Source organism: Dipodomys merriami, unplaced genomic scaffold (genome assembly GCF_024711535.1).
Source record: "Dipodomys merriami isolate MVZ:Mamm:240054 unplaced genomic scaffold, mDipMer1.0.p SCAF_14, whole genome shotgun sequence".
Lineage (NCBI taxonomy): Eukaryota > Metazoa > Chordata > Mammalia > Rodentia > Heteromyidae > Dipodomys > Dipodomys merriami.
In genome coordinates this window covers 24076820-24102104 of record NW_027202715.1, presented here as the reverse complement: position 1 = coordinate 24102104, position 25285 = coordinate 24076820, and the positions used below count along the sequence as shown (strand labels likewise).

Below are 25285 nucleotides of genomic sequence, written 5' to 3'. Positions count from 1 at the left end.
CTTTGCCTCCGTCCCAGGGCGGGGAGAGGTCGCACTGAGACCGGCCGAAGGGCCGGAGCCTGCCCCGAAGCCGAAAGGCGCCCGTTCCACCCGTATTTCTGCGCGCCAGAGCGCACGCACACCAGTTCATTTGGTGACTTGGTGCATCCGCCAGAGCGCCCACCCTTAGCACTCTGGTCTCGGTTGTCTTGGGCAGCACCCCCCAGTCCTGACTTACAGGGCAGTCAACCAGTCCACCCGGATCCCCAATCCTGATCGCCCAGTCCCGCACAACCACTGCTCCCCTACCCACGACCTCCAAGTCCTGCGATTCCCGGCCGGTGAAGAGGACGCGGGGCTTACCTCCAGCCACTCCGTTCATCTGGTCAAAAGGGCCTCCCAGTTCGGCATTGGGGAAGATGGTCACCGACGTGGCGGCAAGGTCCTCCACCGGGTAGATGTCAGGCAGCTGGTGCACAAAACCACTGAGAGTTACTGGGATTTTGTCTACGGCCTTGGCGGTCATCATTTGCTCCTCGCACAACTTGGAGTCCCAACTCCCTTGCTACCTGGAGTGCCAGAGAAGCCGTTTTGGAGAGGGGTTGGACTGAGTCTGGTATCTCCTTTTACCCTCCACACTTAGAAATAACCACCACACACCAAAAAGAAAAAAAGAAAGAAAAGAAAAAAATCCAACAAATAAAACTAGCAAACAAGTTGCTGGTTTTATGATTTTTTAAAGAAAAAAATGAGCTATTTGTCACTGACTCTCTCTGCTGTGGAAAGCCTGGAGTTGCCGGTGTAGTGTTATTATAACAGTCAGTGTGTCCCTTCGCCGAGCTATTAATCAATTGCTGCTCTCTCAGTCGGAAAGTGTTGCTCTAAGTATTTATGGGCAGGTCTTCAATGCCCGTGACGTCGCTGCCCATATATGGACTGAGGAACAGGGCTGGGCCAGGAGGCTCTTGCCGTCACATGGCCTATTTGCATACGGGCACGGCCGCGCGGGCTCCGCCGGGCACGCCAACTACCGGTTCGCTGCCTCTGGAAACCCACGAGGGTCCGGGGCGCACGAGCTGAGCCGCGCCCGGGGCGCGGGGGTGGAGGTCCCGGCGCGCAGCAGGGAGGGGGGCGCGCCACCGACCCCGCTTTGGCTACGGCTGAAGAGGGAGCGGAGTCGAGATCGCGGCTCGGCCTCCCCGGGGCGGGGAGGAATTCCGGTTCTCCGGGACTTTCCAAAAAAGGCGAAGATCCGGTGCCGGCGGCTCCGCCTCCCCAGCCCTTGTTTGGGAGCCATTCCGGAAAATTAAACTTCGGAAAGAAACCGAGCGGAGCCGAGACACTACACTCAAACCCCGACTCACTTTCTTGGCAGCTCAAAACCACAAGCAAAAGAAGGCAATGAAAAAAAAAAAAAAAAAAAGAAGAAGAAGAAAAGCGACACGCGTTCGCGGAAGCGGACTGCTTTTTTTCTGAATTACTTGGTGGAAAGAAGGGGCTGGTGATCAGAGTGAATGCGGTATTGCTTTTTTGGAAAGTCTGTTCTATTTATACAGGAGCGAAAACGGAACTGGATGGAGTTATTTGTTTAAGTATTTTGGGCACTTGAGGGGAGGGGGTTGGGAAATCCTCGTGGTGGGGGAGGGGGGAGTAGGGGACAAACTCTCCACCCCCCCCCCAAGGAAGAGCAGAATAACTGCAGGAACTTCGAGAGAAATCCTCAGCCCGAAAACACCCTCTTCCACTGCCCGCGCGCTCCCCGCCCCCCTTCAGCTGCTGCGCGAAGCGGGCGCCCTTCCCGGCGTGTTGGGGCGGACGGCTGCGTGGGGGCGTCCAGATGGAGGCTTGGACACTCACCCTGGGCCCGCCACACACACACACATACACACGCTCCACTTCCGCTATGCACACTCCCTCCTCCGCTACCCTCTTCACACACCCACTCACACCTTACGCTACACACACACACACACACACCCCTCCCGGTTGACAGCGCGCCTGTGCGCCCGCCTCGCCGACAGAATCCGCGGGTGGCAGAGCGCTCGCCAGACAGGACGCTTTGTGGAGACGCCACCGTCCTCACCTGCAGTACCTCTCGCCTCCAGCCCCTTGATCCCCGCGATCGCACGTACTAGGGGTACACCCTACCCGTCCCCAAGCCCGACTGTAGAACACACACTCGAAAGAAGGTTCTACCACTCCCTTGCCAAAAAGCCGGGAGCCCTCCGAAGTGACAGCCCAAAGAGACCCCCAGCACGTTCTGACCCGCCCTCGCTCCCCAGGCATTGCCCTCCGCGAGCTAATTTAAAAGGAAAAAAAAAAAAAACCTAGCACACTAAAACTGACCCCTGTAGAAAGCGTGCTACTTATTCTCAAAGCGATTTTATACAACTTTTTAGAAACGGAGGCGAGTTTTGGCTCGCTGGACGCACCGCTCCTACCTCCCAGCACCCCCCCCCCCCAATCCGCACCCAAATCGCTCCGGGCCCGGTCCAGGCCCTCTGGGGAGATGGGTCCTGGGCCACCCAGCGGGGCTCGTCGGAGCCACCTTGGCCCCGTGATGCTAGGGGGGAGATTGTGAACTACCCCCCTGCCACTGCCCACACGGAACTCTTGGAAACCGGGGACAGAGCGCTGGGATAACTCGGTCGGCCCGGATAGTCGCTTTCTCGCTTCCTACCCCGGAGCGGACCCGGCCGGCAGCAGACCCAGGCGGGCGGGCAGGAGCCACGGCGCCACGCCGTGGAGGGAGCGCGGCGCTGCAGACGCTCTCCCGCCGCTCACCTGCGGTGGCGGGCGCCGCGGGAGCGCTCGGGCTCGGGCCGGGCCCCACGCGCCGCGGAGGTCAGCGGCCGCAGGCAGCCTTGCACCACGTCTAACCCCCCCATGCCTGGGGCAAAAGTTAAGTTTCTCGGGGACCTGACACCTCCCTGACTTCAAGCGCCCAGAGCAAATTTGGGGAAAGTTTCCTGTGGCGCGCGCTCCTCACCAAATGGGGGTGGAGGGGGTGTTTAGTAAAAGGGAAAAGCGAAGAAATCGCGAAGGGAGCGCCGTGCGCAGTATCCATCCGCTGCAAACGCGTCTAAGCTTAGCCGGGCGTCTCAAAGAGGGCAGAGGGGAGAAAAGCCGGGTTCTTACCACGTGCGCCAGCCCGCTCCGCCTGCGCTCCGGCGGCTCCCGCGGTCCTCGCGCTGACCACGGGCAAGACGACGCCTCGGAGGGGAGTCCGACTCTCATCTCCAGCCTGAGTCCGAAAGACAGTGTTGGGGGGGGGGGAAGAGAGGGGGAGAACAAATTATGCAAATATAGTTAGGTCCAGGCGGTGGGGGCTCGGGTTACGACCCCCCCCACCCACACGCACCAGCCTCTGAGGAGAGGCACCCACCGGCGGCGGGCGCGGGCCGGGCAACTACTCTGGGCTTCGCTCCTCTCGGTGCACGTGGGCGGGCGGGCGGGCGGGCGGGCGAAGTGTCAGAGCCACCCCTCGCCCGCCCGGGCGCTGCCGCCAACCCGGCCGGCTGCCGCTGCGCGCCGCCCCGAGGGGGAGCTCCTGGACGCCGGAGCGCCCGGCCCGTAGGCGCGGAGGCCGAGACACTCGGGCAGGGGATCGCAACAAGGGGTCACCGCGACGCCCGTCGCTACCACCTTTCGCTCCGAAGGCTGATAGGTGAGAGGAAGATGCTCTGGAATTGCAGGCTTTCCGAGGACTTCCTCCGTCCCGGCCCGAAGAGCCTCGTGGAGTCCCGCCGGTGGGGAGTCTGGGATGGGTGTGGACAGGAGCTGCGCGTCGCCGCTGGGAGGATGTCTGCGGCCAGTCCTAGGAGGTCATAGGAGATCTTTCCGGAACCTCGACTGGAAAAGGGTCAGTAGATACTTCCTGTCACTTTTTTTTTTCCTTCTTTTTGTGTCTTTTTGAATTCAAACCCTTACCTCCAGGTAAGGTAGAACAAAATCAAGGAGCCCACATTTCAAGCCAGCCACCCTTGTGGATAGGTAAATTCAGAAAGCTAAAAGGTGACTTGCCTAAAGCCACGCAGCTGGGAACTGGTCGAGTTCAAACTTGCCACTAGGTCTTCTGAATCCAAGTAACATGCATGGGGTCTCTACGTCTGGCACTCAGGAAAAGCTCGTGCAGCCAGTGAACATTTCTTTGAAGACTGGAAGCCTGGATCCGCCTACTGGAAAAAGAAACTCATCACCTTGGTCGATTTCATTTCCTTTCTTCTGACTTCTGCGGTGTGGGAAGCTGGGGTCAGGGCTTTCTAAAAGTTGGGGGAAGGATCTATCGTGGATCTGAACCTTCTGGGGTAAGGAGAATTGGAGTTTGGGGATTCCAGACCAGTGTTCTGGGTGGAATAACCAAGTTGGCATAGAACTAGCCGATTAGTGGCACTGTTCTAAGAAAAGCCATCTCCACAGTCTCTTTCCTGGAGGCAAAAATTGGTGAGAGAACAGGGCAGGGATATAAAACTCCCAAGGTGATTACCGAGGAAGATACTGTTCTGGACAGGGAGCAAAAAGGGGGAAGGGGAATGTGGGAATGTAATGCAAAGATGAGCCATGGTGTGCACTTTTCAGCATTTGAACTTTTATGTTTTGATAAACACAACAAATAAATGGGCTTAAAAATAGTATTGTCAGAATACTCAAATTTCTGTAAGAATGCATCAAGGTTATTAACAGAGTAAATTGCATCACAGATTATAAAATAAGAGGAAAGCAGAGAAGCCCTTTTTAGCAAGCTTGTTTCTGGGAGTGGGATAGAAGATGGGGAACAAGCTTGGGAGAGGTTCATGGGAGTACTGTTCAGCTTCCCCCCCCCCCCCCCCCCGTGGAGGGGTCCTCTTCTTACAGTTCTCACTCACAGTGAGATGATTGCAACCAGTCAGAAACAATTCAACATTTGCATTTAGACTTACAAAGAAAGATGCTTGAATAACAGGCTGTACTTACCTATTATAATGTCATTTGCATTTACTCCCATTCCACTACTACTAGAGTGAAAAGGAATGCCAGTATGTCCCTTACCTCAGGACAGGCACAGAGTATAGATTCCTAACTCAAATGACATTTTTAGTGGAAATCAGGCCAATAGCTGACTCTGCCTTACCGCTTAACTATCTTAAGGATCCCCCTATATGCTGAGAAAACTGGTATAGGTCATTGGTAAATGTGTTATGGTGTAATAATCTGACGGAATGAGATAAGATTTTTATCTTACTAATCTTATTTTGTAGGAGCAACAGTGCTGGCCCAAGCAGCAGGTGGTCAAGAATTTCTTTATTGCCTGAACATCTACCATGTATTCAGTACTACACCAAACTCTGGGAAGGTACTGGTACTCTGAACTGGGTCTGGTTCCCATCCATCTGGAGCTTGTATCACACAATGATAGAGTACATCACACAATTACACCATTACAGTGATGTTTGGCATCAATGAAAGAAAAGAACAAAGAATCTTATAGAGTGGAGGAAGTTGAGGAACTGAGGATCTCTCTGAGCAGAGATCTAAATGATGTTCAGGGATTAGGGGCAGATCCATGCAACAAGCATTCCAGGGAGAAAGCACATGTGGAAGACCTCAAGATGGGAGAAAGCAAAGTCAGTGTGGGAGGAAAGCTTCAGGTCACCTTCCATGCCTGGTGCATCAGGGCAGAGGGTAGTCAATATAGTCAGCCTCCTTGGGAGTCACTCTAGAGAGATTTTCATCTTTAAGGCTTTCCCCTTTCTTTCTCTGCTATTTTTATTTTTCTGGCTAATGACAGTGGCATTCTAATTTTTACATTTGAGGGTATTTTTTTCCTTACCACTCAGCTTCTGCAGATGAGTAAGAACTTGCCAACAAGGTTTCATCAAGGAGAACATACATATGCTTGCTGCTATCAGTATTGTGTTTCTGTGACAGTCTTAATAAAATAAATGACTTGGTTGACTGCTGCTTCTCAAAGGAAATGACATAAAATGTGGATTTTGTCCTATTTAAAATGAATATAGAGTGTGTGTTAGCACAGCCTTCCGATTTCTATTGCCAGAAGAAATAAAAATATCAAAGATAGTGCATCATTTATCACAGTTATTTCAGACAAGTTACACATCAACCTGGAGTCCAGGTTAATAAGTAAGTGATAGTTTGTTAATTTGGTCATAAAAGCTCAAAGTAAAAAAACTCCATCCCAAACCATATCGGTTAACGTCTCTCTATTTTCAATCGGTCAGCTCATACATTTAATTTATCATGAATAATTATATAAAAATGATGTGTACTATAACTAGATAACTCACTGATTATTTGTTGTACATATTGCTAGCCTGCTTCTAGTGCCAGGTATGGGAAGCAAGTTTCCCTCTTCCAAATAATGTCAGACTTAGACAAGTTTTGTTTCTAGGGCTAGAGATATGCCTCAAGCAAGCAGGAGCCTTTGAGTTTAAACTTTGGTGCTGCCAAAAAAATAAATAAATAAAACAAAACAACCTTTGTTTTTATACTGACAAAAGATCCAGGCAAGTCAGTGCACCTAGTTGTCAGAGCAATTGTCTCACAGCATTTAAACACAAACAAACATTTTTATACGTTGACAGAATAATCTCTGTAAGAATGGCCTCTGGTTTTTCTTCGTTTTTTAAATTCAGGGTCTAGGTGATATCCGAGAGCATTTTGTTCTGTAGGCTAGCACTCTACAACTTAAGCCACAGCTCTACTTCCAGCTCTTTGGTGGTTTATTGGAGGTAAGAATCAAGGACTTTCCTGCCCTGTCAGTCCTCACATCTCAGCCTCCTGAGTAGAAAGGATTATAAGTATGAACCATGCACACGTGCACCTGGCTGGTCTGTATTTCTTATGCTAAGATGAACTTAAGAGGTTCAAACTCTACTCCATAGCTGTGTATTCTTCACCAAATTTTGCTAACTTTCCTGTGGCTCAGTTTTCTCATCTTTAAAGTGGACAAAGTGACTATAGGGTTGATTAGAGAATTAAATCCAGTAAATCTGAAAGCCTGCATAGAACACTCTGTTGGTACATAGTGAGTGAAAATTATTTGCTACTATTTATTACCATTATTGAATGCTAGTTACTCACTAGACTCACAATCACCATTTAAAACAGAGCTGTTTATCCCAGTTTTACAGATGAAGGAATTATGGCGCAGAGAGAATGCACAGCTTACCCAGGTTCATAGCTCAATTTGCGAAACTACAACACAGACTCTGCTCCCTCAGTCCCTAATGCCCTTGTTTTAATTACATCATGTGATGCAGAGCAACCCAGAGCAGACAAAAGCAGAAGAGTAGCTGTTCTTCAAAGATTGATATATGAAGTATTAATGGTATGTTTCCTCATACTCTGAGTTCCAGCTTCTAAGAATAACATTTCAGAGGTGCTTCATGTTTGGGTTGTGAGGAGAAAAGAGAATCTGGAAGGCATAGCTGACAGATATGTAATTTAAAACTATACTTTTGTGGAAAATGCCATCTAAGCTTGGGAAGCTCAAGTTCGACATTAAAAGTAATATAATTAATGTAACATCTTTTTCCAGAAAGATGAAAAGTCTTAACAATAGTGTAGTTCTTTCCGGGAAGTTTGGGGATATGGAACAATAATAGAATCTGATCCAGACATGGTGGTACATGCCTATAATCCCAGCCCTCAGGTGGCTAAGATGGGAAGATTCCAAGTTCCAAACCAGCCTGGCTACATCATAAGACAGTGCTCTATAAAAGGCATCCCTAGCCTCAGTATGGCTCATGGGAAAGACTGGCCATGTGTGATCTTCTTACCTGTTTTCTATCCCATCATATTTTACATTCTGTAAGTCCTTTGACCTCAGAAGATGTTTATAGTCCATTCTGGATGGCGTTCTGGATAAAGATAGTACACATACTTTCTCAATAGTTAGAAGCCTGGGCCATCCAAGGATTTTACACTACCTCATCTATACTCTTAACTAATTCTACCCTTTCCACTGCTGTTATGTGAAACAGTTCCTCTGGGAGAGATTGCATTTCAGAACAAGGATGAGGACCCCAGAAAGCATCCTCTGAAGGAGATTCTTAGATGTCCCCTTTCTTAGTAGCTTAAGTCATGGTCTGTCACCTTCTACAGTCAGCAGAGCAAATGATGCTGAGATGGTGGCTGGCCAGCCAGCAGAGAGGATCAGAAAAGACAGGAGTCCCTATTAGGTCACCCCTCCTTCCTGACTCATTCCCTCCACCTACTTTGGATCATGGTTATAGGATAATACAGAAAGGATAAAGGACAAGGAGTCCTGAGCCTCCATTCTAGTTCTTCCTCTGCCATGGGCTGATGGCATTATCTGGGGGTGGTAGTTGATGTTGGGAGAAACCACCTATGGCTAATAACTTGGAGACATGGGATTTTTTTTCACCGCATAGCTGATGATGTTTCTTAACACTATGTCATCCCCTTTCACCTACCAAAATACCAAATAGCAGCTTCCAAAGCCACAATGTTTAGAAGAGAGTTTGTGTCTTCACTATTTTGGGTGAGAAAGGTGGAGGTGGAGGGTGGGGAAGAAGGTGACTTGAAGGGAGGATACAAGAATCTGGCACCAGATGCAAAACTGGATAGTGGGAGGGGGGTAGGGAGGGAAGCACTGGATTAGGAATTGGGGTCAGCACTTGCCTCTCCAAAGTAGTGATGCTCTCAACAACAGCAACAATAACAATTGTATTGATTGGGCACTGAGAATACTGAGCCATCTGCTCATTATGATGCCTTATTTCTTTTAACCTACCAACCATCCCATGAAGCAGGTATTATTGTTCTTTGAACTTTAAGGATGAGGAAACTGAGTTATGAAAGACCAGGTCACTAAACTAAATAAGTGGAAGTGCCAAGACGTGACCTCCAAGCAGTCTGACTCTGTTCAATTGTGCTCTTGGTATCTACATACCCAGCCTGTGAAACTAGACAAGCCACTTGCCTTCTCTCAGCCTCTGTTCCCTCATCTGTAAGATGGGGCTGAGCAATGCTTGTGTCAACGCTTCTTTGTCAGGCCGTTGAGGAAGAATCAAAAGAAAGGGATTAAGAACACATTCCAAAAAAGCAGGACAGACACTGTACACTGAAATGTTGTCTCCTAGGGCAATAGCTGGATTGCAGGGGTGAACATAGATTGGGGTAGGGAAAGAGGCCAGGTTTATGATTTAAGGACAAGAACAAAGCGTCAATAATTGAATTGAACCTGTTTGCTTGCTGACACATCCCCAAACCCTTTCCAAATATTCTCTTTACCCTCCTCATATTGGTGGGTGATCCAGATCTGAAGACTCCTTTTCATCTGGACTTGGGATAGGCCTGTTGCCAGAGACACAAGGCATTTGGAACTAGTCCCTGGCAGGCCCTGTTTCTCCTAATGCTAATAACAGGCTAGGCACATGGTCCTGCTCCTTCTTGAATCCTAACAATTAGCTAGAAAGTGTGTTTCTTTTCCAGGGCTGTTGTTCCTGCGAGACTGTTGTTGTTCCAATACACTCACCACTGATTCACAGAACAGTTTCAATCAATGGCCTTGTATGTACACAACCAGTGCCTCCCCGGAGACCTGGCAAGTTTTAGCCTTCTTGAATTAAAGAGTTTGCTTTTTAAAAATATAATCATTTAGGCAACAGCTCATGGAAATTTCAAAAAGGAGAGAGAGAGAGTAACTAGAGCAATTTAGATCCTTTCTCACTGTTTGAGTTACATGAAAAAACACCAAAGACATGCTCTAAAAAACTGTTTTAGTCCCCTTAACTGATACTAAAAAATCCTATGGATACATCCTACCAGGACCCAGACTTCCCCTGCATTTCAGGCTTCACATCCCAAAGTGTGCCCAAATAATGACAACTTGAGTGGACTGTTACCTAATAAATGGAAAATGATACCAGGAAGGCCAATACGTATACATATTAGAAAAAAGGTGCCTGGCTCTCGCTGAACCTGAGTATTTTTGACTCCCTCTTACCCAAGCATATTCCTGATATGGAGACTTTGTCAGAGCCTCTTGAGGTCTAGAAGCCACTGCTGTAATATAGGCTCAGCCCTCAAGGTGCTGGGACTATGGATAAGTAGCCAGATGAAACAAGGAGGGAGGGAGTACAGAGAATTGGGCCTATCCCACTCCTAACTGTCCCTACAAGTTGACAATAGGCCTTAATCTAGTCAGTGAATATTTGTTAAATACCTTTGGAATGCAGGTAACATGCGGGGTGCTTAGAAAGCACCAGTGGACACAACTCTGTCATCACAAACCTCACATCCTGGAAATTCGTGTGAATTCATTCTATGAACCAAAAAGGGGAACACTAGGTTTGTAGATCTTCCTCTGTCTTCAAGCCACCCACACTCAGGTACGAATCTCTCCTAAGGCCATAGAGAAAGAATACCAGACTTGCTTTGGTAACTCATTCTGAAGTATAATACTCTCACAAGACATTCTTCAGAGATAGAATCCACCCCCTCTTCATTATGCATTTTATTTTGTTTTCTCCTCAGGAATTCTGAAAGAAGTTAGTCACAATGTTGTAAGAGTCAGTCACAGGCTGGAATATAGCCCTCGGCCTTTTCAGCATGGACCAAAAAAAAAAAATCTCAGCTCCTATAGCCTGTCCCCAGCATTTTTGCCTTTTGGCCCATATGCTATCTGAATCAATTCTCTAATGGATCTTCTAATTCCCCATGTTTCCCAGAGGTTGGTTACAAAGCCAAATAAGACATTCAGGGTGCCACTCTATCCTTCCAAGTCTTTTTCTCTCACATTACTTCACATGTAATGTTGGTAAGGCCATATGCACCTTTTTTTAGAAAATCCAAGTGAGTCCCAGAGAGGACAGGTGACTTACCTAAGATCAGATAGCCAAAGAAGAGGCAGAGGTGGCATACTCAGCCAGATCTCTAGTGCTAAACGAGTAAGCCATATCCATCTAATGGAAGCTTCCACTGCTGGTTGGGAAGCCCCAGGCATGTGAAGGCTTGTGCAATGCCTGAAGACACTTGGATGGCTGATGGCCAGTTATCATTTAGGTCATGTGTTTTTTCCCCCAGGTGTGTGCTGACCCTGTTTTGTCCCCCTGTGTCATATAACTCCCTGTGGTAAGAACTGCTAACATGAAGTAAAGCAATAGCCTTCAACCAGCCAAATCCTGGCCTTTGGGTCACTAAAAGCAATTGGGGTCCCACTTTCCCCAACGCTATCACCTCCACTCCTCATTTGTCCCAATTCTGGGAGGCTGGCACCGGACTTACTGATTGCCACCCTCTGAGTTATCAGCGTGTGGTGCAATCAGCAGAGATTCTCATCTGTGTGGGGTAGCTTAAATGTGGTTGGGTCTCAACTGGGGTGACCAGCCTGACCAGGGGAGGAGACATATCCATCAGCTTAGCAACAGATGACCTTCTTGGTTTTGTTTATTCCACACTTAACCTATGCCACAGTGTGTTTAGAGACGATCGCAAAATTATTATTTGGCCCCACTGCAATTTGTTTTTCCAACAGGTAACTCACTACCTTTTTCATTCTTTTCCAGAAGTCATTTTAAGAAAATTATTGATAAATTATTGATTATTGGCAAGAGGCAGCAAAATTCTCAGGTACTTGGGCTGGGACATTTCTGACATGTCTCTGTCAGAAGCCTAGTCCCTATTATCTCAAGAAGAATAATAACAATAAAGAAAATGAAGTTAATTTTGATGATGAACTGATTTCTCATTCCAGTAATTAAGAAGAATTCACAGATCTTACCATGACTTATAAATCTTTACATGAATAGGCTTTGCCTTATCCCTCCAATCACATCTCCCAACTCTTCCTACTTCTCACCATGCTCAGCCATCCCTTATACTTTCCACTTTCCCAGCTCAGAACACTCAGAACACTCGCTCTTCCCTTTGTCTAGATTGGTCCCTACCACATGGTCATCCTGTGTCCAGTCCTTATTCACATCACAAGCCTTTCCTTCCCAGTCATCACCACTTGTCCCAATTACAAATCCACTGTATGCTTCATGTTCTTTTACATGTGTAGTTAACATAAACACTATGGGTCAAAGACTATGCCATCACTATAGATCCTGGACCCCAGATAGCACTTATATAGAGGAAAGATCAGACATCATTTGGTGAATAAACAAGCCTGGTGAGGGATCCACTGCCTTTGGCAAACCGAGGCCTACCTTCCTCATTTGTAAAGCAGTGGCATTAGTCTTCATGGTATGTAAGGTCCCATATGAGTCAATTATCTCAGTTTGGGGACTCATGGAGAGCCCAAGGAGTATAACATTCTATGTAAGGTGGCATTGCCAGTCATGATAGAGGCAGATACATTAAGATATATATTAATATATACTATTATATATTATATAAAAGATATCTCTCTCCTTCTGCAAAGAAGTCAAGCCCTGCTTTTTCCCAGGAAGATCCTGATAGGAATTACTTTCCAAGAAATCTTTTTGATTGAATGTTGTTTGCTATTTTACTCCTGCCCAGTCATTTGCAAACGGATGGAGCAAGTCAATTCTCAGATATATGTGTGAGTTATGCTTTGAAGGAAGACTTAACTGAGCCTGCAACCACTGGGACTTCTTTTATAAATAAGGTGATTTATCCTTTTTCAATCTCAGGTAAGTCTCCAGGATTCTATTAATTCTTCCAGATGAACACTCTGCTCTCAGTGATATAATGGAAAAGAGATAGTTAATAAGAGGCAAAGAAATTATGCTTTTCTACCTAATTAGATAGAAAATTGTGCTTTTTTATCTAATTAAAGTTACTTGTATTATTTCATCAAAGGCAGTTAGGGCTGCATGTTGTTTTTGAATGAATACTGCTAAATTTCAGTAAGTAAATACCATTATTATCAACATTTGGTTTCGAATATGCTAATGGGACTCCTGTAGATTTACTTTAATTTCAAGTAAGTATTTTAATATGAGCTATAGAAAAGACATTATAATTTATATAATTTTTAGAAAATCAAGAATAAGTCAATCAAGAAAAGGTTGACTTAATTACTATTAAGCCTGGTTATTTAAAATACATACACAAATGCAAATCAATAAATGATGTGAAGAGAAAATAGGCTTGCAAAGAAAGAAGTTAGTTCTTTATAGACATGGTTAAAACACATTCAAACTGTCAGATATAAAGTGCTATGTACAGTGGGTTATAGCCTGTAATCCTAACTTCTCAGAAGGTTGAGTTCTAAGGATTACAACTCAAAGCCATCCTGGGCAGGAAAATCCATGAGACTATTATTGCTAATTAATGACCAAACAGCTAGAAGCAGAGATGTGACTCAAGTGGTAGAGAACCCACCTTGAGAGAAAAAGTTAAGGAATAGCTCCTAGGCCTTGAGTTCAAGCCCCAGTACCAGTACACACACACACACACACACACACACACACACACACACACACACACAATTGTCACTGACAGTTATAAAAACACCATCTGTTAGAATTATGGACCAATATGAGTAAAAATTGTCCAGTATTTTTAAGGTGGATAAGGTACTAGGGCCTAAGCCAGAAGCTATAGGGAATAAAAAAAAATGAATTACAGTCTCTTGTCTCTTACAGTTGATGCTAGGAAAGAGTTGAGACAAATGCACCACTAAGTTGGATGGCATGGAAAGCCTGGTAGATATAATCAAACATGTGCAAAAAGTTGTTAAAGACCTGTGGGGAGTCAGTCACAGTTGGGATCATGGAAATGTAGCAAGGAAAAGACAGGAAGGGCATTCTTTATGCCATCCATCTACAGCTAGCATACCTCCCTATGCTATACCTGATACAGTGGGATGACTGCAGAAGATGACCAATAAACGATGTTCAACCCATCCACTGATGGACTGATGTCTAACCATAATCATAGGGACTATATTCCAAACACACACAATCCTGAGGATTTACTTGAAGACTGACAAAGAGTTCAGCTACTATAGTTGAAGACCATAAAAATACGTTCTTAGTGATCTTTATTGTTCTGGGCAAAGATAAGTCAATCCAACCTATGGAGGAGAGAACATACATTTGTACAGAGCACTCAAAAATTAGAGAGCTTGCATTTAGCAGCAGCTGAACTTTTCTTCCTAGTATATTGCTCTGAGATTCACCTCACAAACATGGTTATATGGCTGTGTGAGGGGAAGAAGTAGGCCATGAATCATGCTGGCTTGGTTTTACCTAATAGATGGATAGAAAATAAAAGTTCAGGATGGCACTAGAAAGGGACATCCCGCTGGGCGCTCATGCCTGTAATCCTAGCTACTCATGAGGCTGAGAACTGAGGATCATGGTTCAAAGCCAGCCCAGGTGGGAAAGTCCATAAGACTCTTATCTCCAATAAACCACTCAGAAAACCAGAAGTGGCACTGTGGCTCAAGTGGTAGAGTGCTCGCCTTGAGCTGAAGAGCTCAGGGACAGCGCCCAGGCCCAGAGTTCAAGCCCCACCACCGACAAAAAAGAAAAAAGAAAGGGACATTCCATGATGCATCCAGCCCCTGAAGACAATTTCCTCAGCGACCTGGAGCTGTGGCCACAGTTGCCCCATGGACACAGTAACCTCCATCTGCACAGGCTGTGCAGGAACCCTGCCTCCACTCATTGAATCGAGGGAGAGCAAGCAGCCTGCTCACTGCAGCTTGCATCGCAGCTTAGAGTTCCCAGGATTCCAAAATAGTACAGAATCAGGGGAATAGAATAGAATCAGGGGAAAGCCTAGCAGGGCAGCCCTGTAGGTTGAGGGACCTGAAAAATCAGAACTTGGAAGACAGGGGATCTATCAAGCCTCCTATACTGCCCTGTTTGGGGGGCAGATTTTGACACAGAAGTGCAAGAGAAGTATAACAATGAAAACATGACAATAAGAAGTTGTAGAGAGAGAGAGAGAGAGCGGTGGAGGGAGAGACAGAGAGACAGACAGAGACAAAGAGAACTTGTCTCTGCCCCTGGCTCTCAATTTCTCCAATTGGAATAAATTTTGAGAATGAAAAATTGATTAAATTTCAGGGAAATAAAAAAGAAAAAGAACGGACTTTTGTTGGTTCTGTTTCAATGATTTTAATTAACCTGCAGAAGTCTACAGCAGTAACTGTACCTATGATACCATTAGAGATAAAATGTGATGGGCCCAAATACAATGAAATGTTAATAAATGTTAATTACCTAGTTAATATTTTAAGAGTTCTTACCTGCTTCCCCCCCTCCCCTTATAGTACTTTGCAGCTCAATATAAGGGTTTTTTTTCCTTTCTTTTTTTTAAAGAACTTTCTCTTCATCTCCCACAGAGCTATTTTTCACTTTGGGTTTGCTAGTTATTAGTCAGAGATGATAATAATAATTTTTCTTACAGTGCAGACTGCAGCTGAGAATTTCCAAACTACAGTGAGTCACCTCTGGAGTAGACATGTATCCCCAGACTTCAGTCAGACATTGTGCCAGGAAGGGGTTGAGGAGTCCCCACCCATGATAAGAAGCTTCAGTGTCATGACCCCTCGCCTTACGAGATGGCTGGCCTTGGCCAATGAGGGAGAGCTGCTGTGGTTCCCTCAGAGCAAGTCTCCGCTTTTAAAGTCCCTCAAACCAGTGTCTTCTGCATCCACCCTGCCTCAGCACCATTGGGCATATGAAGTCCCTTTGTCAAACTGTGACAGATAGGCATCAGTTGCAGAGGACAATCTGTGTGGGTTACTCTGTAGGAAAGTATCAATGGAAAGTCCTAAACTATGACAAGACCCAGATGCTAGTCCTGCCAATATTCTACTAATAATATCTGAATCATGGAGTCCCAGTGCATCCTCAATCTAGGTCTCTTAAACTTCAATCCTTTGTGTAAATTTTGCATTGCTATTTACTTTGTATTTTTAAATTTATCTTAATGAAGGTATATATGTATGTATGTATGTATGTATTCATGCAGTATGTATGTATGTATATATGTATGTATGTATATATGTATGTATTCGTGCAGGTCCTGGGGCTTGAAATCAGGGCTAGAATACTGTCTCTGAGCTTTTATGCCCAATAATGCTCCACCACTTGAGTCACAGTTCCACTTCCAGCTTTTTGGTGGTTAACTGGACACAAGGGTCTCCAATTAAGAGACTTTCCTGCACTGGTTTTGAATTATAATCCTCAGATCTCAGCCTCCTAAGTAGCTAGAATTATAGGCATTCTTACCCAACTTTATAAAGAAAATATTTTTTAAAGAAAACTTTAAATTGCTACTGTAAAATGTAAAAAAAAAAAACCTCCACCATGTGCTATTTGGTGTAACTGAAAAGAAACTATAAGAATATGTTCAAGTTTTTAGCCAATACTGTGAAGAGTCTTCTGGAGCTCAGTTCCTGGAAGTAAACAGGAGGAATGTACAAAAACAAACTCAGCCTCAGAATTAGGACCATAACAAAGCCAGGAGCTCACGGGAGTGGAGGGAACATCAAAATGAAAAATACACCAATTAAATTAATACTAGCCAGGCACTACTCAGGAGCTACTCAGGTGGTTGAGATCTGAGGATACTGGTTCAAAGCCAACCCAGGCAGAAAATTCTGTATGGCTCTTATTTTCAAATAACCACCAAAAAGCTCGAAGTTGGGCTTTGCCCAAATGGTAGAGTACTAGCCTTGAGAGAAAAAACTAATGATGAGGGCAAGGCCCTAAGACAAAATGTAATGAGGAATTCACCAGAAGACAGTGAAGATCAAAAAATAAAGAATCGGGTACAAAATAAGAAGCAAACAAAAAACAAGCAAAGAGGAAATTACTTAAGAGACAGTTTGGCTTTTATGCGTTCCCAGGAGAAAAAATCAAGAATGTAACAGACAAGTGCTACATATAGAGATAATTCTTCAGTTTTTAGAAAGACGACCTGACACCAAAAAATGCATCTCAGAGAGCACATTCAACACCTCAGTCTTAGTTCCTAATACCATTCTCCAAATGGCTGAAAATATACAAGATAATCATGCAAGATGATCTGGTAGTACAATCTTATAATACCAAAAAGTAAGAAAACAATTCTTAAAAATACAGTCATGGAGGTCTGTCAGAAAGATACAGAAGCCACCTGAAAGCTGTTCCAAGGACAAAATGGAACATTCGAAGAAGAAAATAAAGGATTGCATCATAAGCTAAAGCATAAAAATAACTATGAGTTCATTGATATAAATAATTGACTAAATGAACAAATAAGGGAAAATAGACAAATCCCCTATGCCAAAGACTTCCAGACAATTTATGCAGTATCATGCTAGCAGAGGTAGAACACTACTACTCATGACCAAGTGTGAGCTGCACATACTTCCTTCCAAAGAGTCCATAGTGAAGGGGAGGGGGAATCTAAGAGTAATTTTATATGAAAGAGTATCTTTGAGATTCTACCATAAGTCTGGTGACTATGATTATTTTCAACAATGATGTAATATTGATAGTATATGGCGTGATCTTCCTCCAAAAAGAACATTATCTTGATCTAATTTTGAAAAAAAAAAAACAACCAGATAAATCCCTACTCAGGTCCATTCTATGAAACACCTGATCTGTAGTCTCTATAACTGTCGAGACCATCAGAAATGAGAAAGCTTGAGAAACTGACCACCAAGAAGAACTAGGAGACACACTAAGTATGATATGTTCTGTCTGATGAAAACCTAGAGGAGGGAAATGGACAGGAGGAGAAAATGAAGTATGGACTTAACATATCAACATATTATCTCATACTGGATCATTGGATCAGCTTATCATATCAGATTATTTTTTGAGACACATGTACCATACTGACATAGGATATTAATTATAGAGAAACCTGGATGTTGGGTATACAGAATTCTCTCTGTATTATACTCCCAAAGACAACACCACCTATCTACAAAACCCTATGCCATTCATTTATCCCTTGTCAAATCTCTACCACACTGGGCTCTACCTGTTCATCCCTCTTCTGTCCATGTAGAGATGACCTCTGCTTCATCTAGACTCCCCAAAACCTTGCATTGGGTCACACCATTCTTATGTATGTGTTGCTCATCCCTTATAGTGATTTTATCAGTTGTGGGGCTTGGACTCAGGGCCTGGACTCTCTCCCTGAGCTCTTTTGCTCAAGGCTAGCACTGTATCACTTTGAGCCACAGCTCCACTTCCAGTTTTCGAATGGTTACTTGGAGACGGGAATCTCACAGGGACTTTTCTGCATGGACTGGCTTCAAACTGTTATCGTCAGAGCTCAAGCCTCTTATATAGCAAGGATTAAAGGCATGAGCCAATAGTGCCCTACCCTTTATAGTGATTTTTTCTTTTAAAGAAAGGAGGCTGCACCTTTGCCATCTTTGAATAATTTTTCTAGCACTTGCTCAAGATGTATTTACTCTGCCTTCTATAAAACATTTAAAAATTATTTTAATCATGATTTTTAATGTTCGTAAAAATCCAAATAATATAAAAATATTTAGGAGGAAAAATTCTTATTCTCTTGTAGCTCTTAGAATAGAAAATTTCTTTATCACCTGTGTCTCTTTTAAACCCTTGTTTACATCTATATGTATACATATACATATATACATGGATAGATATATGTATAAAAACATAAGTACTGTTTGAGTTTGATTTTGTTAGAACACAAATGAGATTCTAATACCTCTAATTTGCTATGTTTTTAAAATATTTTCCTCTTTTCAATATATCCTGAAAGTCATTCTGTATTTTCACATAAGGATTGAACTCAATACTAATGGTAGCATGACACTCTATTTATGAGGGATTGTACTATATTTAGCCATTCTTTTTGGAAATTTAGATTGCTTCTGATTTAAAAAGAAATAAAAATAATAATGCAATTAATATTTCTGTACATATATCTTTATATTCATCAAATGGGTGGTCTAATGACTTGATCTGTAAAATAAGGGTAAATGCTAGACAAATACTAAGGATAAGTAAATTTTTGATGCTAACAAATTGTCTACTAAAAAGCCAGTCCTAACAATAAGTATATATTGAATGAATAATTTTCAAATTATAATTATCTCAAGGACATATCTCTCTGGTCCAGTACCCAGCAAAGAACTACACACAAATAAGCAGCTAATATGCATTCCTGTTTAGCAACAGTAATAACTAGTTGTTTAAACTCCCGTCTATTGATACAGAATGGGCAGTAGTTCCTGGGAAAATAATTTGAGGGTCTTAGCTGACCAGAATCTTAACATAGTAAAATAGAATTTTAAAAACAAACTCAGGTTTTCACATAAATAGAAGGATAATTTCCAGATCACAAAGTCAAATAATGCAGTTCAAATAGGTATCTCATACATGGAAATTTTTTTCAACTGAGGACACAAATCAGTTAGAAATCACTAACAACATGGTAGTTACTCAGGATGATAGTGACTCTAATTTGCCACCTGTGACAAAGGAGAAAAAAATGGGCTATTTCACCTAGACAAGAGAAAACTTAAGGAGCACACGACATTCATCTTTAAACAACTTGAAAGGCTAATGTGGGGGAGGAGGAAGCAGACATGTTCTTTGAACCAGCACTAATGGGTGGACTTGTCAAGCCAAGAGATTTCCACCCAGGATGAGCTGATTATTTTCTAAGCAGTTAGGTCATTCAACAGTGACATGAGGTAAGGAAGCTCCTATTCCTAAGGAGGTTGCAGACTTTTAAGGATCTCACAAAGGCCACGAAGAAGAAGATGGCTTCTCAAGGCATCTTCTAAGCATATATAGAAACCAGTTTCCTAAGGGCAAAGGAATGCCATCAATGTGAGCAATTATTCCTGCATCTCCATCTGTAAGCAATGCTCTGCTCCTAACAACATCCTGACTCCTGGGGTGGGGCAGGGGAGAGACAAAATCACAGAATCAAAAAATGAAGAAGGTTCTCAGAAATCAATGGGAAAGTTTAAAAAAAAGAAAGAAAGAAAGCTGGGTGCCTGTGGCTCACTCCTGTAATCCTAGCTACTCAAGAGGCTGAGATCTGAGGATCACAGTTCAAAGCCAGCCTGGGCAGGAAAGTCAGTGAGACTCTTATCTCCAATAAACTACCAGAAAATCAGAAGTGGTGCTGTGGCTCAAGTGGTAGAATGCTAGCCTTGAGCTGAAGGACTGAGGGACAGCACCCAGGGCCCCACAACCAACAGAAGAGGAGGAGGAGGAGGAGGAGGTGGAGGAGGAGGAGGAGGAGGAGGGGGGGGAAGGAAGGAAAGAAGAAAAAAGAAGAAGAGGAGGAGGAGGAGGAAGAAGAAATTAACTAGCCAGGCACAGTGGCTAAAGCATACAATCCCATCTATTTGGGGAATAGAGATTGGGGGGCGGGGGGAGTTACAGTTCAAGGGCAGCCTGGATAAAAAGAAGTTCCCAAGATTCCACCTCAACCAGTAGCTGGGCTCTGTAGCCCATACCTGTCATCCCCAATAATTTGGGGAAGTACAGCTGGGAAGATCACACTCCAGGCCAACTCAGGTATACTGCAAAACCTTACCTTGAAAATAGCAAGTGACAAAAAGTGGTATGGAGGCATAGCTCAAGTAGTAGAGCACTCAGTACTGGTTCTATCATCCATCTTTTATCTGCCTCTTCTTTAACTTCGCAGCTGCCCACAAAACTCCTTCCCACTCTTCCCTAGGACTTTTATTTTTGTCCAAAAGTAACATACTCGATAACTTACACTAAGCTGTGGTGACAAGTAGCTCAATCTCAAGAACAAACTGCAATCACAGTGCCTGCTCAGGACTCTGAATGGAGAAGGAATTCTGATGATGTAGCTGGACGCAACAGAAAAGAGTAGGAATTAATTATGGCATTGTCTGCATGATGAGAAAAAATTATATATATATATATATATATATATATATATATATGACAATCTATGAGATGAAGGAAATGCTTAGCCCCCACAAAAGAGGCTTAAGCATAATAGAAATTTAAAGCACTATGGTATGTTAGTAGAGGCTGCACCTGAAGCAAAGAAATACCTCCTGATACTTCTGTAACCTTATCACAGAGGCAGCCTTTTTTTCTTTTCCCTGTCAAGCAGGCTCTGGGAGCAGTAGGAAGAAGGCAGATGTCAACATTTGCTGTACTGACTATTTCTGAATTCAGGTCCAGATAAGAACAAATGGAGTTTACCTAGAGATGACTGTGCTTATTTGAGAACAAGACTGGGAGTTTCCATCTTCCAGCCCAAGACCCAAACCCAGGAACTTCATGGAGATAGGACTTGCCAAACCCTACACAATGACCTCTAGTCTTTGAATCTGTGACTGCTTGTGCTTTGCCCCTGCAAAGACCCATGGGCTGCTCACAAGTGTTCCCGTCTCTCCCAGGCCAGTTGCAGGCCCTCCATCCCTCCACCAGGTAACTCTGCCCACTCCCTGAGGCTCCCACCCACCTCACTGAGGCCTGTTCCAAGGAATACGGTGATGTCAGTGGCTTCTGGCAAACTACCTACACCCCACGCTTTCCTTTACAACAAAAATGCTTCAATTCTGCCCCATCACTTTCAAGTCCTTGGTCCCTAGCCTGCCACAAAGGCCTCTGTTCTCCCTTTGGTGTCTCCTCAGCCCAGACTCAAGTCTGCCCCAGGGAAGGATTGGAGTTGAGGGACACCCTCCAGGCCTCTCACATATCCTTTGCATTGTCTGTTGAGGAAACTGAGGCCCACAGAGGAACAGGAACATACTCAAATCAAAGAGACACAGAGTTGTGATGGTGATGAGACTTGGGCTTCTCCACATGGTGTCCAGTCTCTCCACCGTGAGCTTCCAAATGGCTGTTCAGGCTAGGACTGCTTCACTTAGTTATTCCTTTATACCTTTTAAAAAGTGAAGATCCTTCTCCTTTCCTCACCTCCTTCCATTCCTTCCTGTTGTCCTTTTCTTCCTCTTCTCCTTCTTGTTCTGTTTGTCTCTAGCTCCATCTTTTCTGTCTCCAATCTCTCTCTCTCTCTCTCTTTGTTTCTCCCCATCCACCTTTCCTTTCCTTTCCTTTCCTTTCCTTTTCTTTCCTTTCCTTTCCTTTCCTCTCCTCTCCTTTCCTTTCCTCTCCTCTCCTTTCCTCTCCTCTCCTCTCCTCTCCTCTCCTCTCCTCTCTTCTCCTCTCCTCTCCTCTCTTTCATTTCCTTTGCTTTGTTTTTCTTTCTTTTGCTTTGCTTTGCTTTGTTTTCCCTTTCCTTCCTTGCCTTTCCCTGCCTTTCCTTCCCCTTCCCTCTGTCTGACAAAACATTGAAGGAATGCTTTATCTCAGAGCCTCCATCTCTAACCACACAACCTTAGAAGTCTACTTACCTCTTTTTTATAGGGGTACAGTTTTAGTCTCCTTTTTTCCCCTGATTGGATATAGAAGCTAAAGTTTTATGTAAAAGCAAGGTGTTCTTCTCCTAATTAAAGTGTTCCCTTCTTGCTCTTTTCTGGGGAGTACAGGAACGGGTTGGAGAGGAAGGGCAGAAGTCACCTGGAAAGGGAGCCCTCACTGAATGCCGATGTTATCTGATGAAGCAGGTCAGTGTGTTCTGCTCCAAACACTGCTGACAATGAGAGAGGAGTAGGAGTGCGGGTTTTGCAACCAGATACCTGTATAATGTGTAATAAATAAGGAACACAGGTGAGATGGCCTTTTATTATTTTTCTAATCTATGCTGTCAGGTTTCACTTAAGACATGGAAGAAGACAAGAGAGCCATGCTTCTCTGCGGGGCCTTTTAGCATGACACCGCTGGTGGGCTCACAATTTTGAGTTGGCTAGGCAATTGGGTACTGATGGATTATCTTCCCCAATCCTGTTGGTCTCACAGAAAGAATGCCCATATGAGGAGTAAAGAGATAGAGAGTCCTCCTCCTGGTTTATCCTCATATCTTCTGTGTGATCCAGAGAAAGCCATGTATTCTCTACTGCCCAGATTTTTCTCACATCTGGGATGAAGGAATTGGACTAGATGAGTGGCTTTTGAATAATATCTCATCTATTCCCAGTATATCTTCAAACAGAAAAATATGAAAAATCTATGAAACCATGGAAGGTGGAGACTTCCAGAGAAACCTGTTCATAGTTGTTTGTTTGGGTTTTTTTTTTGCCAGTCGTGGTGCCTGAACTCTGGGCCTGGGCACTGTCCCTTAGCTCTTCAGCTCAAGGCTAGTGCTCTACCACTTGAGCCACCTTCCCAGCCCCTGTTCATAGTTTTTATTTAATCTATTGAAGTTCTCCTAAAGTATGAAAACCACTAACATAGATGGTTCTTTTCCTTTTAATATGGCTATAGAGAGATGTCCTCCATATGCTAAGTAAGTTTGTCCTCTGGGAGTAAAGAGTAACCAAAAATAGCTTTTGCAGGCACATCTAGAGCTCTTGCTCTGACCTGATTGAACATATCCACTGGAGAGAGGGGTTGGTCAAATGAACAATCCATCTCATATGGAAATATTCAAAAAGGATGCTGATGGTTGTGAACCATACATTGCTCATAGCGCCTGAGCCTCAGTCCTAATGAAATATAGGTACTGGGTCTAAGAAATGTTATCTTGACCTCACTGACATCCTGGCATCTTAATAGATGATGGGGACTTTTCACCCAGTTCCAAAATCTCTAGAGGTGAAATAGGTCATTCTTTGAATTGCAGCTATGCCATGTTGTTTAGCTCCAGGAAAGTTTTGCCCCAAAGAATAGTTGGCCTTGTTTGTTTCCCCTCAGATTACAGGCCTTTGATTTCCCCTATTGTTCCCCTAGATAGTTTGCTTTGCTTGTATATAACACTTTTATTAGGTTTACTTCCTCACCTGAATCATGTAGGTTTTGCCTTTATAAAGGCAGCACGCAGGTACATGCAGGGCTGCAGATTCTTTGGGATGTCAGTCCTCTTGCAGTCACCGGCTTTCTAATAGAGTCCCAATTTTACCTCTTAAAGTTTGGCTCCTGTGTATCTCACTGATTGAATTCCCAGATGACATTTGAAGGCCCCAGAGAGATCTAGTGTGAAGGGGACAATTGTGGATTCCTTGAAGCCACTAGTAGACAGCCAGGGATTAGGCTGCCAAAGGAAGGGAACTTCATAGGAGAGGCACTCCTGAGACATTACAGTAAGTAACATTCTGGTTTCGGAAGATCGATCTATCTGTGCTATTGTGGAGGAGATCAGACACAATCAAGACCCCCCCCTCTCCCCACAACAGGCCCTCTAGGGCTGAGACATCAGCAGAAGTTTTTGTTTTGTTCAGTATTGTTTTGGTCTTGTCTCCTTTTGTTTTCTTAAAAATTGATACCAGTTTATAATATGGATCCTAGTTTTTTTGTGTCATTGTTCTTTATTCTTCAGACATCTGTTATAGATTATTACTTGGTATTGCATGGCCTCAAGAACACCCAAGGCCATCATATCCTGAGTTGTATTCCTACTTCTCAGTTTTGGCTGTTGCTGTTCTGTTTCACTATGGGGTGGGCAGTCAAAGCTCTACTCAGAACACCTCCAGTGTATCATGGATAATTTTATATTGGGACTTTCAGATGATTATGGAGTCAACATTTCTAAATCTATAAAAAGGTTTTGTACAGTAGATTGGCCCATCTTTGGGGCTGGCTGTCCAAGGCAAGGCTTCTTTGACCTCAAGCTAACCTTGGCAGTTTGTAATGTGTTAATCCAGAAGCCTGGGCATCTGGACCAATATTCATACATAGACCAATGGAGAGCCTTGGTAAAGAACCACCAGTAGGGAAGGCCCCACTGGACACTTCACCAGATCTTGCTATCAGGCATGAAGGGAGCCACAGGAAATTTATCTAAAACCACCATGGCCTTCCTGGAATGCCTCCAGGAGACTTTTAGAACATATACCCCCTATAGACCCTGCAGACCCCATAAACTCTAGAGCTATCAGTTGGGCTTTTGTGACTTGGTCCACTCCAGATATTAGAAAGAAACTGCAAAAGTTAGAAGGGTTCCCTGGTATGAAGTTGTCTCAGCTATTAGAAATTGCCCAAAAAGCCAGGTGCCGGTGGCTCATGCCTGTAATCCTAGCTATTCAGGAGGCTGAGATCTGAGGATCACAGTTCAAAGCCAGTCGGGGCAGAAAAGCCCATGAGACTCTTATCTCCAATAAATCACTCAGAAAACTGGAAGTGGTGCTGTGGCTCAAGTGTAGAGTGCTTGCCTTTAGCTCAGAGCTGAGGGAAAGCACCCAGGCCCAGAGTTCAAGTCCTATAACCGACCAAAAAAAGAAAAGAAATTGCCCCAAAAGTGTTTGATAACAGGAACATACCCCACTGAAAGTCAGAAAAAGTGAATAGCTTGAGCTCCAGCAATAGTAATAAAGGAA

General features: G+C 44.2%; 1 protein-coding gene across 2 annotated transcripts in view; it reads right to left on the bottom strand.

Annotated features, from left to right (window-relative positions):
* The window catches only part of Egr2 (early growth response 2), a 79334-nt gene that overhangs the window by 4229 nt on the left and 49820 nt on the right, over positions 1 to 25285 (bottom strand). The window contains exons 2-4 of one of the 2 annotated variants that reach the window (XM_070021017.1): positions 3625 to 4157; positions 3118 to 3223; positions 343 to 448 (exon numbers count right to left, since the gene is read on the bottom strand). In XM_070021017.1, coding sequence (XP_069877118.1) covers positions 343 to 448; positions 3118 to 3216 — 205 coding nt within the window. In that variant the 5' untranslated portion in view covers positions 3217 to 3223; positions 3625 to 4157. Of the gene's footprint in view, positions 1 to 342; positions 449 to 548; positions 831 to 3117; positions 3224 to 3624; positions 4158 to 25285 lie in introns of those variants that run through there. The other variant, XM_070021018.1, reaches the window with a different exon arrangement.